This window comes from Corapipo altera, unplaced genomic scaffold, assembly GCF_003945725.1.
Source record: "Corapipo altera isolate COAL_440 unplaced genomic scaffold, ASM394572v1 68, whole genome shotgun sequence".
Taxonomy (NCBI): Eukaryota; Metazoa; Chordata; class Aves; order Passeriformes; family Pipridae; genus Corapipo; species Corapipo altera.
In genome coordinates this window covers 2234490-2249366 of record NW_020884919.1, presented here as the reverse complement: position 1 = coordinate 2249366, position 14877 = coordinate 2234490, and the positions used below count along the sequence as shown (strand labels likewise).

The 14877-nt window shown below is 45.4% G+C and overlaps 1 protein-coding gene across 2 annotated transcripts in view; it reads left to right on the top strand.

Annotated features, from left to right (window-relative positions):
• Positions 1–14877, top strand: part of ACVR2A (activin A receptor type 2A) — a 48950-nt gene that overhangs the window by 21733 nt on the left and 12340 nt on the right. For both annotated transcript variants that reach the window (XM_027656190.1, XM_027656191.1), the window contains exons 2-4: positions 8296–8503; positions 10415–10524; positions 11481–11635. In XM_027656190.1, the coding sequence (XP_027511991.1) occupies positions 8296–8503; positions 10415–10524; positions 11481–11635 (473 nt within the window). The remainder of the gene's footprint in view (positions 1–8295; positions 8504–10414; positions 10525–11480; positions 11636–14877) is intronic.

Sequence of the window (14877 nt, the reverse complement as noted above, 5' to 3'; positions counted from 1 at the left end):
TTTTTAAAAAAAAGGCCACTAGAAAGCAAAATCTGCTTCATTAGGAACCATAAAGATCAGGGAAAAAAAACAGAGCAGAAAATCAGTTTAATCCTGAGGTGCAGGAGGAAGTTGCTTTGCTGTTCCATTGTTTTCATCTTAAATATGTGATGGTTTTAACAGCTTACTAATCACTTATAGCAGAGTTTATTCTCCATAAAAACTGGCATAATGATGATAAATAAATAGTAATAATGATAAATAATGATAAATAATGATAATGATAAATAAAGCTCACTTGGAGTATCTTTAGAGCGCAGAAAGGTGATGCTGGGGCGGAAAAGTAATAAGAATATTTAAATTTAAATATTAAATTAAATGTGCAAAGGTTTCCTGAAGGAAGAAGAGGGGGGAGTGGGGAGCTGGGAAGCCTGGCCAGTGTGTGCCTGCCTTGGCAGCAGAGGGTTGGGCTGTAAACAGGGGTCTTTCCAGCTCCAGAAATGGGATTTTTACCCTAATCTTCAGATTACAGTCTGGGCAGCAAACTCAGGCAGCCTGGGAGGGGACTGACAAAATCCACTTCAAGGCACTGCCAGGTTTACTGGAGGGAAAGAGGCCGTTTTGCTGGGGTTTTAAATGTGATCACTGCTGATTCCAGAACAGAAAAGACACGGAGCTGGGAGCTGGGTGTAGGAAATGGTTGGAATTTGATGCCCACCCGGGAGAAATGGAATTAAACGGGCACAAAGCTGGAGGTTGTGGAGATGTTTTGCTTCAGCAGCCACAAACATAGCAGGATTTCTGGGCTGAGAGGTGTTTCCTCAGGTGTGTGATGCTGCAGCCTGACATTTGATCCACTTTAGGAATAACTTCCACTTCAGGAATAACTTCCACTTTAGGAATAACTTCCACTCCTTTGGGCCGGTTTCAGCTCTTTTTGGTGGAGCTGCAGCTCAAAAATGTGTCTCAGACCCCGCTCTTACATCACAACAAACCCCACGAGCCACTGATGTGCTCTGGGAGTGAGGCATCCCATCCCAAAGTGCTTCTGAAGGAGCATTTCCCAGCCAACAAACCCAGGATTGATGCCACAGAGATCTTTGGGAATGTCCGACTGGAGTTCCGGCCAACCCGTGCGAGCGGGAGGAGCTCGGAAAGTCCTGTTGGGACGAGGTGGGGAAGTGAAAAGGAAAATATAAAACCCCCCAGGATCATTGCATGTGAGGATTCAAGACTGAAGCTCACCTTGATGATTCTCCATAAATAAGTTGGAGAGTTGGAAGAGGGAGGAGGGGTAGGGAAGGGTTTCCAAGGCTAGGATTTTTCAGCCCCCACCCTGCCCCGTGTTATCCTGTTTGCCTGCAGCTCCAAGGTAATCCCTGTGTGTGTGTTTACACAAATCTGGAACCTGTCTTTCCCACTGGGGAGCTGCCATCTGGACTGGGGCAGCTGGAGCTTGTCTGGATGTGCTGGGCAGGGATATCCATCCCCATCCCAGCGGGCGCTGCCCGGCGCCCGGACAAACAAACTCCGGGCGCTCCGGGACTCATCCCGGCGGGTTTGGAGTGAAACAACAGGGCTGATGTAAAAAAAAAAAAGTAAAAAAAAATGTAAAAACCAAGTGAGAAGTAGTTGTAAATATGTTTATGCTGAGAGTAAGCACGGGAAAAAAAAAGGGCAGCAAAAGGATTTTAATGTAAATCAGGAGCTCGCTCGGCACCCGCGGGATGAGCGGGGAGTGTTTTCGCTTGGCGGTGGCACCAAGTGGGACACGACACCCACGGAGGGATTTGTTGGGAGAGCTGAGCTGGAGGCAGCACCACACTGGGCCTGTTGTCTTTTCAACACTTACATAAGGTCCTGGAAGACAGAAAAAGGATGTATCGTGTGGGGGAAACGCGGAATGCGGAGTTGGATCCTTGCCTCGGAGATGTCTTGCCTGTGTTTGTGTTTCTCTGGGGGTGTGGTTCTGTTTGCTCCTCTGGCAAACTGCTCAAAAAAAATTTGCATTGTGCCTGAGTGATTTGGAAGGCAAAAGGTGGAATGATTTCTTCTAATTAGCCCGACTGAAATCTTCTGTGTGTGTTTTTGGGGGGTCAGGAGGGAATTCCTGATTTCTCGTTATTTATAGCAGTGAAATATTGACACTGATTGTATTCAACAGGATCCTGGAGGATGCAGGAGACAAACAGTACAGAAGGGTTGGAAAAAATGTCATTTACTGATCTTGTCTTACTTATAAGAAAATTTGAAAGCAGCTAAAATTCCTATGAAGCTTTTCCAACTCTTTTTCATTAAATGATTAATAAGTTCGAATTCCCCATCTCCAGGAGGCTGCAGGAATGTCACACTTTCATTTTAGGGAATTCTGAGTGTTTCATAGTTCCTGCAAAGTTTCATAGCTCAGGGAAGAACTTCCACAAATCCCAACCCCGAGAAAGGATCGTTTTGATCCCAAATACCATCAAAATTCACAACTGGGTGTCCCTGGGAGACACTTCCCGTGTCTGGGGAGCCGGAGCACTGCAGGATTCCAGTTGTTCTGGGACTCAAATCAGCAGTGACAGGTATCTGAGATCATTCCTGGGAAACTCCCTGCCAGGCCTCAAAATAGAAATTCTGTTGGTTGCCACCAGCAGCCTGAGAGTCATCCCTGGGAAGGATTCATTCTTCCCACTCCGCTTTGGAGACCCTCAGGTCGTTTGTTTGGGCTTTAATTGGGTGCCTTGAGTGCTCTTTTTTAGTTCAGTGACAGCATTCCAAGATTCCCTGGGGGAATGGTGTCACTCAGTGTGCCCTGGGAGAGCATCCCTGGCTCCCAGAGCCAGGTGGAGGTGGATGGAGGTAGAAGGACAAACACCATTCAGACACTTTGACACTCAAAATTCTGCTTTATTTTTGGCTCTACTAAACCAGCCTATGGAAATCAGCTGGAAAATGCCAAAATGGCAAGAGAGCTCCCGAAGAATTAACTGGATCTCTGGTGTTTTATCCTCCTGGACACTCAGGGTGCAGCAGAACCCCAGTTTGACAGTTTTCATATCAAAAACTGAGTCGTTTTTATTCTTTTTGTGCCGGGAAAAGGAGGATGATCCCAACTGGGAGCTGTCTGTTGTAGCTTTAATGCCTCTTTGGCCCTATTCTCTTTATTCCCAGCATCTGAGTGTGTGGTGTTTAAACCTTTCTGGTGGTTTTGTGTTACTAATTGTGATCATTTTAATCACTTTGAAACCATTTGACCCAGCACATACAAGTGCAGCCCCAAGGCTGTGCTCCAAAACACAGCATTTGGAGGGTCTTCCAAGCTTTTTTTCCCCCCCTGCAGGAGTCTCCAGCCAGCAGCTGAGAGGGTTTTGTGCTCTGTGCTGCTCACACCTTGCAGTGACAGCAGTGGCAGGTTTGAACTTGAAAACATCAGCCCCTGTTCTGGTGTGTCCCCTTGAAGTTGGGAAGTGTGAAAAATCACACTTCACTCGAAGCCTCTGGAGATTCCCAGAGGATGACAAGCTTTATCTTGCCATTCCTGGCGCCTTCATTTCTCCCTAAACATCACCCTGATCCTTTTTCTCCCATTTTCTGCCACGTTGTTGCTTTGCTCTTGAAGTGATTCTGGAAAACTCGGGCACCAGAGCTCTGGGGTTTTCCCACTTCCTTAAATCCAGGCTTAAATAAGACACTCGGAAGCACAAGGCAGAAAAGGGAATTTCTCTACAAAATCCTGTTACAACATTATTAATTTGTGCCAGCAACAGGACAAACTGGGAGGGACTGGGAGGGGGGAACACATCCAACAGTAATTCCAGCTTTTTCTTTTCCTGCATCTGGAGGACCATGCAGTGACAGGACAAGGGGGAATGGCTTTGAGCTGAAGGAGGGGAGATTTAGATGGGATATTGGGAAGGAATTCCTGGCTGGGAGGGTGGGGAGGCCCTGGCCCAGGTTGCCCAGAGAAGCTGTGGCTGCCCCTGGATCCCTGGAAGTGTCCCAGGCCAGGTTGGAGCACCCTGGGCTGGTGGAAGGTGTCCCTGCCCAGCTCCAGGAGCAGCTGGAGGGTTTGATCTCTTGGCTGCACCGAGAAGGATCTGGGTTCACACCCACTGTATTTTTTTTTAAATAAAACCAAGATATATCTGTACATGTAAAATAACATCATCAAGAGTTTAGACTCTAAACACGATTTAAAGCCAGAGCAGCTGACTCTAAAAATCCTTTTCCACCCTGTGAGTCCAGGAGACCCATTCAGAGTAGAAAAAAGTTCATTTTCTAGTTACTGTCCATCCAGCAAACCAGGGGCTGCTGGTTTTTAACAATCCAGATATTATTCTCTCTTTCCTCCCTCTTCCCTTTGTCTTATTTCTTATTGTAGATCCATCACCCTCCATGGTTCCCACTCTGTTTAGGAACCTGTGCTCTTAAGACTTGGTGTGCTGCCTTTAGGCAACTCCTCCTTTGGTTTTCCAGCTCTGGATTCTTCCTCTGGAAAGCTCTTTTTCCACAAATGTTATCTCAGCTCCAGGATTTCATCCTCCCATGGGCAGGCACATCCAGGCACGTTTTGGCAGTGTGTGAACTGCAAGAAAATTGAAATATTTTCTAATTATATGATGAGATACCTAAGCAAATGTAGATTTCCTGATGCTCCCCACTATAATCCTGGAGAATAATGTATATATTGTGCTCTACAGAACTCTGCACTAAAGCTTCCAAGTTTTCTGTAGGATGCATGTTGAGGTGCAAAACTCATTGATTTTTAAATCCTATTTTAGGAAAAGAAATCAGGTTAATCTTTACATTTTGCAGTGTGGCAGCAGTGCAGGTGATTTGTTACTTCACTGCCTTGTTTCTCTTTTTTTTTCCCCATTCTTGCCTCTCCTGAGTTATTTGCTGCTGGGCTGGGATTTAATGAATGTCCTTTGGCTCAGCTCATGGGAAGTGCAGTCCTTGGGTGACCTGGGAGCTTTGAGAGTGGTGAGAATAGCACTAATATTAACCTAAAAAAAAAAAATCAACAAAATAAGTTTGGGGACGTGGAAAACCAGGACAGAAAAGTGCTTTCTGTTGGAACCTTTATTAGCTTGGAAATAACTCCTTTATTTTCCCTCTGAGGAACATTCCCCTGGGGGTTATCAGAAAAAAATTGGAAATGATAAAATCCTCCTTCCTGCTTGTGGAAACATCAAAGCTGGGCCTTTTTAGTCTATATTTTTATCTGTCTTCAGATGGGTTTGTGGGGTTAGAAAGTGTTTGAGATCAGCGTGGAAACAACCACAAAAACACAGATGGACAAGCACTTGCCAAAGGTACCTGTGCTGCTGCAGCTGAAGGGGTTTTTTTCCAAGGTGTTATTTCTATTTATGCTGCTTTTCCTGTTCTTTCTGTTCCTCTAGAACAGCCTGTAACAACTCAGATATTTTAGAGCGTGGCCTGTGTTAAATAACTCCCAGTGTCCAGGCCCTGTGGTGCTTCAGGCCACTCACAAACTGCTCCACTCCTTGGATTTCAGTGCAGAATTAACCTCAAACAAAGCACAGTTCCAGCCACGAGACCGAACTTCACCCTTTAATTCTTTTATAGACAGTAAATTTTCTAGGGAATAGCAAAAAAAAACCCCAAAAGTCCTTTAGTGTCACACGAGAATTTCTGCATCAGAATGAAGTTCAAGTGCAGAGTGATGGGTTTGTCTGGGTGAGTTGTGCAGCTCTGAAATACAGATGATGATGATGATGATGATGATGATGATGATGATGATTATTATTATTATTATTATTATTATTATTATTATACTACTACAGTGGTGACTCCTCCTAGATGGAAAAAAAGTTTCTAGTTCTGTCCAGACGAGCTGCCAGAGCAGTGTTTGGGAGTGGGAGGAAAGGGAGGATGTGTTTGTGTTGAAGTTTCCTCTGGAAATCAGGGAGTTTGGTGTTATCACGTCTCAGACATTTTATTTACAGCCTGAGGAAAACCATCCCTGCATCACAGACCCGAGTGCTTGTGTTGCTCCAGTGTCAGGTTTACCAAATAAAGCAAATGGAGATGATAAACTCCCAGAAGTTTCTGCCTTCCTTTTTTTTCCCCCCTCTGGATGTAATGTAGAGGTATCTTAACAGGCAATTCCTGTTCCATCCAGTGCCTTTTCCCAGCGGTCGCTCCCTAAATGGAGGCCGTGTTTAGTCCTCAGGAGCTGTGCACAGATTCCAAGGTTTGTCCCCTTTTAATTAAAAGAACTGCCTGAATTGTTGTCCAGGCATTCCCATAGTCCTTCTGCTTGGAAAATGGGAGCCAGTCCTTCCAGTTGCTCCTGAGGTGAGGTTTTCCAGGCTGCCCATGTGCCCTCTGATGGAATTGCTGCCTGCCCTGCTCCCGATTCCGGTGGATCCCGAATGGCAGTTCAGGAGTTCAGCAGCACGTGCTGGTTTGCTTCCCTGCTTTTCTTCCCTGCTGCACCTGTCCTGGATGGACAAGTGTGAGGGATAGAGCAGCCCTGGATAACACACAGATTAACTGGGATCTAAATTCCATGATGTGCTCCAGTGTCCTTTGCTTTCCCGGTGCGTTTCCTCCCGGGCTTTCAGGCTTTTCCATCCGTGGACACTCCGGAGCTTCGCTCGTGGCTTCTTTGAACAGCAGCACTCTGCCTTTAGGGATCCAGGAATTGCTTTCCTGAGGACCTGACAATTCCATGTGCGCTCAGGATGGGTGCAGGAGTTTCCTCATGGACCTGCTATGCCCAATAAATTTGCTTTATTGGAAGTGCCAGCTGCCCTTCTCCCCTGGGAGCTCCGGCCCTGGGCAGGGGGTGGCTGGTTGGAGCAGATGGGCTCAGGGCTTCTTTGTGTGCTTCCCCTTCTCCTCTTCCCTTCCTTCCCCCACATTCCTGCTTTTCCTCTCTGAGTGATTAATCCAGGATTGTGCAGTTTAGCCTGGCCAGACCTGCTGCAAATGCCTGTCCAGGTGGGAAACTCTGGGCAGATCCAAGGTCACTAAACCAACAGTTGGAACAGTGGGATGGGCTGAAGTGATTCAGAGCATTCATGGAGAAAAAAAAATCATGGATAGGAAAACCTGGCTATAAAAAGACCACAGATAAGGAGGATATTTGGGCAAAGCTAATTTAACTGGAGTTTCTGCATTTCCTAAAACTCAGCTTGTCCGTGGCCCTCTTGGCAGCGGGAGAGAGGGAATAATGGCACGTGTGAGAGAAATCCAGGACTTCTGCTTTATTGCACTGACAGACCCAAATTGGGCAATCTGGTGCCTCAGCTGTTCCTTGCCAGGGCTGGGAGTTGTAAAGGTCAGGCCGTGGCAGCGCAGGGAATGGGATGGGGAATGGGATGGGGCACATGCAGCGGCACCAGCTGGCAGGGCCCCGCTCCCGTGGCACATCCAGGATCCTGCCACTGCCTATTTTGGGAATGCCTCGGTGCCAGGTTTGGGGAGGAGGTGGTGTGGGATGCTCAGCTGACATCCCAGGCTGCAGCAGCTCTCAGGTGGGAATCATTCCCGTTCTCCTCCGAGAGAGTGGGGCTGGTTTTCCATGCTTTTAATACAGGTGGAGCTCACGTGGGTGTTCCCAACACGCTCTTGGCAGCGTCTGACAGACAAAACCAGGAATACAAGGCTCTTCTTCCTCCCTTCCGCTGCTTTGTGACACTTCTGCTTTCTAACAACCTTTGCAGGAACCAGGCTGCTGCTTCAGATCACACTGGGAAGTTCTCCCCGCTTGGGGGGGCCTCACACAGAATCCCAAAATAGTTTGGGATGGAATGCACCTTAAAGCCCATCCCGTTCCATCCCCTCCACAGCGCTCCTGTTTGCTGTAATTTGTCAGCAAATCGATTGAATTTGTCATTTAAAAGGCAAAATTAAATTCCCAGGTTCACAAACCTTTATTTTCAAGCATCCTGGGATGTGGGATGACCCCATCTTTGGGTTTCCAAGATGGACTTGCTGCCTCTTTGGCTCGTGCACTAAGACAAGAGGCAAAACTGCCTTTTGGTAAATTCCCCTGGCTAAGGCACCTCCTTTGGCTGATATTTTAATTAAACCTTCGCTGTTCAGTGTTTTAGATTTCCTCTGCTGCTGCTGCTGCTCAGGGGGAAGCGTTGTGCCACCACTCATCCTTTGTTTTTTCCCAAACTTGCAGAGAAAGCTGTGCAAGGTTTGACTCGGCAGAAGTTTCTTTGTCCCGTGTTCCATCCCATGGGATGGTCGTGAACGTGGCGTTAAAAACAGGGGGAACCTGGATTGAAAAAGGGGGGGGAGGGGTTTTTATCCCTCAAACCCTGGTTCACAGTGGTTCACTTCCCATTCCAGGTGCCATCCTCGGCAGGTCAGAGACCCAGGAGTGCATCTACTACAACGCCAACTGGGAGAAGGACAAAACCAACCGGAGCGGGATCGAGCCTTGCTACGGGGACAAAGATAAGAGGAGACACTGCTTTGCCACGTGGAAGAACATTTCTGGCTCCATTGAGATCGTGAAGCAGGGCTGCTGGCTGGATGACATCAACTGCTATGACAGGTGAGGCAGTTTCCCTCGGAATTGGGAATTTATTTGTGATTTTCAACCTTTCTGCCCGATTTTGGCACCGTCCCCTCTGCAAACGGTGCTTGAGACAGGAGATAACCCAGTACTCTGTGAATAATTACCTTATATATTTATCCTGTAATTATCTTATATATGAATAATTATGTTATATACGAATAATTATGTTATATATGAATAATTATGTTATATCTGAATGATTGTTATATCTGAATGATTATGTTATATCTGAATGATTATCTTAGGTGCCCTTTGTTTTTGCACATTTGCACTTAGGGACCAGATTTCACCTCAGTACTTTATCTTGTTTGCTGACTACTGTGTTTTACCTTCTTTTGTTTCCTTACTGTCTATTAGAAACCCCCAGGTGTTTAATTTATGCTTCTTTAGGCCATTAATAATAGATTTTCTAATGCCTTGTTATTGCCCAAACAATGCAAACACAGTTATTGCACCCAGAATGCAAAATTCTAGAGGTTCTTTTGTTTATCAGACTTTTCCAAAGAATTTGGAGTAGAAAAGCCAGCACTTTGTGGCTGCAGTTCACCAAATCATGGAAGTATTTTGCCACTTCATTAAAAAGCTCAAGAGACACTGAATATTCTAAATTTTCCAGCCATTCTTTTAATAACAGATGGTCCTGCAAGTCCCCACGAGCAGGAACAGCAGGACTTGGGGTTTGTTGGATCCTGGCTGAATAAAGGTCATGACTCTCTTAAGAAATGGCATTTACAGTTTTTGAACTACAATACTGGGTTTATTGGGCCAAAACACTCATTGTTTGGAAAGGGAGAGGATTAAGAAATAAATGCACTGTAGATCTTCATTTAAAAATATTTAGAAATTATTGTAGCAATATTTTAGAGAAGTTTTCCTTTGGGGTTTGCTGAGTTTTTGAGTTGTTAGAAGAAATCCTTGCAGTCATTTCTCCCAAATCCAGTTGCCCCCCACCCCAGGATGTTTTTTTTAAAAAATCCTGAGGTTAAATTCTCCCTTGAGCCAAGAAAAGGAAATGGAAGAAGAAATAAAATGCGGGAAAGATGGTGAGGAAATAGTTGGGAACTGAGTAAGAATCTGTGTGTGCTCATTAATTAAGTTGTGCTAATAACACACACTGACTGCTGTGTTTGTCCAGAACATCCCAAATCTTATCTCTGCAGTGGTTTCACTGGACAGGGAGTCATGGAATGATGAACTCCAAACAGCAGCACATGGAGAACATCAAAGAGAAAATGTTCCCTGGAATTACAGCACATTGAAGCTGCAGGGGCTGGTGCTGTGAAACAACCCTAAGTTTTGAAGATGAGCCCAAAACTTTCTTGACAATCTTCAGCTGTATTTAAGATCCTCAGCTCTATCTGGATTTTCAGATTCCCTTCCTGCTCCGAGGTTGGGTCCTGCCTGGTCCTTATTTCTCTTGAATAGTTTCACCTTATTTGTTACTAAAACTCCTTTCCTGCAGTTAATCCATGGAGCAGGGGGGATTGCACAAATTTATTTTTTTTTTTATTTTGCTAAAAACAAAAAAGTTCTCCTTCCCACTTCTCCCCAACCCCTGCAGCCCTGTGCTGGGGGTCTGTGGTTCAGCACTCCTTTAAATCCAGATTTCTGCTCTTCAGCCTCCTGTGGTGCTTTGCTTTAACCCTGCCCCAAACCCAGCAAAACCACGCTGCTTCTGTTCTAACAACATTTCATTGCAACCTCAAATACCAACTTTTTAATTGGTTTAAATTACCCAGCTGGTTTTTGGGTGCTGTGTCGTCCCGGGCGATTCGACGCTGAAGTTTTAAAGACGAGAACACCGATTCTTTTTTTTTTTTTTTTTTCCTTAAACAACCTCCCCTCCCACGTGGAGCTGGATCAATATTTCCCTGTTCCCTTTCCCAGGAATGATTGCATCGAGAAGAAGGACAGCCCTGAGGTGTTTTTCTGTTGCTGTGAGGGCAACATGTGCAACGAGCGCTTCTTCTACTTCCCGGAGATGGAGGTGACACAGCGTAAGTTCCTGGGATACTTTGGGGGAGGAATGTTCCATATTGTGCCTGTGCAGGGGGATGAGGCTTTTCCCAGCGTCCTGGGGTGGTTTTCCTGCAGGAATAAAGGGTTTCCTGCAGGAATAAAGGGTTTCCTGCAGCGATAAAGCTCTGTGTGCTCACAGAAAGGTTCTTCCAGTTCGAAAAATGTTCTTCCCTTGAAGTGATTAAAAGGTACTGCAGCTCTTTTCCAAGGGTGAGAAGGAAGGATAATCTGAAATAATTGTCTGTTTTAGATAGAGGAGTTACTGTCAAATCTTACCTTAATTGTATAGTTAAGCTGCTGTAAGTGTCTATAAATTGTTGGGCTAAAAGCTGTATCATCCCTGCTCCTTTCCTTCAAACAATCCTCTTTAAACTACTTGGAACTAACTGCAAATTAACACATTAACCTCTAAAAAGGGGGACAGAATTTCCTCCCGGGTCACAAATCAAATCCAACAGCCAGGCTTAACACACAATTGTTAAAAAAACCCCATAAGCAAGAGATGATTTTTCTTGCCTGTCTTCTTCCAGTCGGGAATCTAATCTTTGCTGGAGAAGTGAGTAATGTCACCGACTGAGCTGAAAGCAGCAAATGTCTCGTGCACCAAATAGCCAGAGGAAGTTGTTTATGAAATGAAACAACATTTTCTGGGAGATTAAAATAGCCTTTGTGGAGCCAGGAGATGTTGTTGTCATGTCTGTCAGTGATCCTGCCAAGGCAAGAGCTGACATTCTCCTTCCCTCCCGTGAAACCCCCTTTGCCCCGGGGGGCTGCGTTTCCACGCTTTCCAAAAAATGCTGCCTTTATCAGGAGGTGTTAGTTGAATATTTCATGGTCTGCTGGGTGATCAGGGATTGTCAGGAAACCAAGCTGATGGGTGTTTGAGCTCTGGGGGGGTTTGTTTATTAAAAGCTGTGTCCTCTTTTCCCCGCAGCCACTTCCAACCCCGTGACCCCGAAGCCCCCTCTGTTCAACACCCTGCTGTATTCCTTGGTGCCTATCATGGGAATTGCAGTGATTGTGCTCTTTTCCTTCTGGATGTACAGACACCACAAGCTGGCCTATCCCCCAGTGCTGGTGCCCACCCAGGTAAGGCCCTGCCTCAGGATTTTGGGGGTTTTTTTAATGGCAACACCGTTCCCTGAGGAGGATCTGTCCGTGGCTGAGTCTCCACCTCCCTGGTTCAGAGCTGTCAGCGCTTGCTCTCCCCAAAAGCAGAAAATTAAGCTTTACTTCAACAGCCTTCTCCCATTAATTACTTTTTTATGGACATAAAAGCAACTTCTTCATGTTTTTTGGGATGGAGGGAACTGAAAATAAGGCTTGAGGTGGCCAAGACACCGTGAGGGGTTGCTCAGGTACTCAAGGCTGAGCTTAAAGCTGAGATTAGGACTGGAGCTGCTAATTCATCTTGGCAGCTTGAGGGGAATAGAAAACAGGACCTTGCACATGATGAGCTGTTTTTGAGGAATCATGGAACTGGGAAACAGGTGCAGTTGAAGGGAATAGTAAGAAAACCTTCAGTTCAATAATTGCAGAGTTCAGCTCAGCTCGTGGCCTTGCTGCCATTCCCCTCATCTTCTCCTCTCGCTCCTTTCTGTATTTTCTGTTTGGCCTTGAAATGTTTCACTTTTAGCGGTGTTTGCCTTTTATTTTGTTTTAGAATGTTTCAGTTTTAGTGGTGTTTGTGTTTTATTTCAAGCACTGTGAGATTGTGGGCTCCAGATTTGGGTGTGAACTGACCGTGCTGCACCCAAACCCAGACCTTTTTTGGGGGAGTTCCTGCTGCTGGGAGTTGGAATCCAGCTGATTCTGGAGGTGGAATTACTATTGGTACTGGAATTCCTCTTCCTTCAGTTACATCTGGAGATTCAGCTGGGATCAGGAGGCTTTCAAGGAAAGAGTTAACACAGGAAATCTTTGAGAGCAGAGCAGGAAAAATGAAGGAAAAGTGGAAATGGAGAAAGAAATGACTTGGATTTTTGCAGTGGGAATTACTTTGAGCTTTCTAACTCAGTGCAGTGACCAGAATACACATCCTCTCATAAATGCTGATGCTATTTATGATCAAACCAAGTGAAAACACGTGTTATTTTGGGTAGGGTTGCATTTAGAAAGGCCGGGTGTCCGTGCTCCGTGTTTCCAGTGCCGCCGCTCGGCTGGAGGGTTTTCCAGGAGCCGGGATTGGCTGTGCCTGCTCAATCACTTGTTTTGGTTTCAGTTGCACGGTAATAGATCAGACAAATTTGGGGACAGGCAGTGGCCATATGTTGTTGCCAAGTGAAAAGCACATAATTTCGGGAGGGAAGTCTGTTTGCTGTCCGTGAGGAGCCGAGCGCAGCTCCTCGCACTCCCCGCAAGCTGTCGGCAGAATTACTTCATCCTGCCCAGATTTTGATGGATTTGGGACTTTCTATTGAGCCCAGTGGTCTCCCCTGTATGATCAGCTCCCTGAGTGCTAATTGTGGGGATCTTTTCAGCCTGGGATTTCCTCCCTGAGGGAATCAAGTCGTGGGTGAAGGGGTGGAAAAGCGAGCGAGGGTTAAATACGGGATCGCAAGAATTGTGAGATTCTCCCTCCTTTTCCTGCAGTTCTCTCCTCACCCTGTGCCTGGTACAAGATGAACCCCCAAATTTTTAATAAGCAGGGTAATCACCTGCTCTGTCCATGCCCAGACTGTGCCTTTTGGGATCAGTGTGTGTTGGTGGCCGAGCTGGTTGTGGTGTGGCAGCATTTGCTGCTCCTGTGGTGAACAGACATTAAGGGCTGATGTGGAAAGGCAGGAAAAGCTCCTCCTGCCTGAAGAACTAAATGAAATCATTATGTAAATCAAAGGTATAAAGCATTCCCCACTTTCCATCTGATTGCAGCTGGTTGGACCAGGAGACACAGGAAGTGGGAAGAGAGGGAAAAGTATTAGTAACTTTATAGCCACTGCACATTCATGCAATTAATAGATTAACTGTTAATATTACATTTAATAACTAGGGCAGGAGAAGAGTTTGGAGGCAAATGGATTGGGTTTGAAGTGTTTGTGAAGGAGTGGATGGGTCAGATGTACAGCAGACATTCCCTGGAAAACAGGGATTGGAGTGAAAGATGAAGGGCATTTAGTCTTGGCTTTACCTCCTCCTGTGCTCCCACTGTGCTGTGTGGGGAACTGTCCACTTAAAGCTGAATAATTCCATAAAACCTGTCACTTTTTGCCTTCTCCAAAGAGTTATTAACAAATCCATCTGTAAAACACTTTGAAAGAACTGTTTTATCTCCTTATTTACATTTGATTTAATCACACATCAAGCACACATTCATTGTCTGATAAAATTTCCCCCCCTCCCCCCAAAAAAAGGATTAGGAATGTCTTGCTGGATCACACAGCTGCTTTTTTCTTTGCTTTGGGTTGTTTTTAAAATTGGAGTCATCTGTTGAGAGGGTTGCAAAGGGGCTTTACAGGTTCACAGAACCTTCATAACCAGTGTTTGTGATTCCTTGTGAAACACTTGGACTCACTTGGGTCATCTCCTGGAGACACCCAGCTTTTTATTCCCTAAATTAACTCTAAATCCACCAGATGCACTTAAAATTTCTGGGATGATCTTTATCCCTCTGCCTCACTGGGAAAACCACAGGAGAAAGAAAGAAGTTAAATCAGATGTTCAGGTTTCCCTCATTTTGGTCTCCCAGCCACAGTTTTTTCTTGTTCTTGTTCCAGGTATTTTATTAGATAAAACCATATTAGATAAAAACATTTCAACCCTGAAGAAGTGCAAGGGAAGGGGGGTTTTTATAAGGATTTAGTCCTGGTTGTGCAGTAGGTGAACAGCTTAAAACTGAGTCTTTTTTTTTTCCCTAATAACATCCGAGGGCTGTTCCAAGCAGTAAAAACAAATCCAGACTTCAAACGATCTTCCCCTGAATGGGAACCTGAAGGGAACTTCTTAATTAAAGCACAATTAAAATTAAAAACCAGTTTTAAAAGTGTTTCTGTGGTGAACTTCAGGTCACTTCGGGCTTTTGCATTGATTGAAGCAGAGCATTGTGTTGCAAACTCCGTGTTTGCCTCAGTCCTGGCTTAGTGAAAGGTTTAATTTTAGGATTGGACCTGTCAGAGTGGATCCACCTGAGGAATCTGGATTTAGGACAGAAGGTTTAAATGAGCATAAATTTATCCTTTAAAAACACCCCTATGTGTGTCTGATTTCCCAGTGTCTGGGGGGAGCTGCTCCAGTGGGAAGTTCAGGAGGGGACTCACTTCCCAGAGCTTCATTTTTGCAGTTTATTCTTCTGCTCAGAGCAAAATGGTTGAATTCAGACTTTTCTTTTTGCTTAT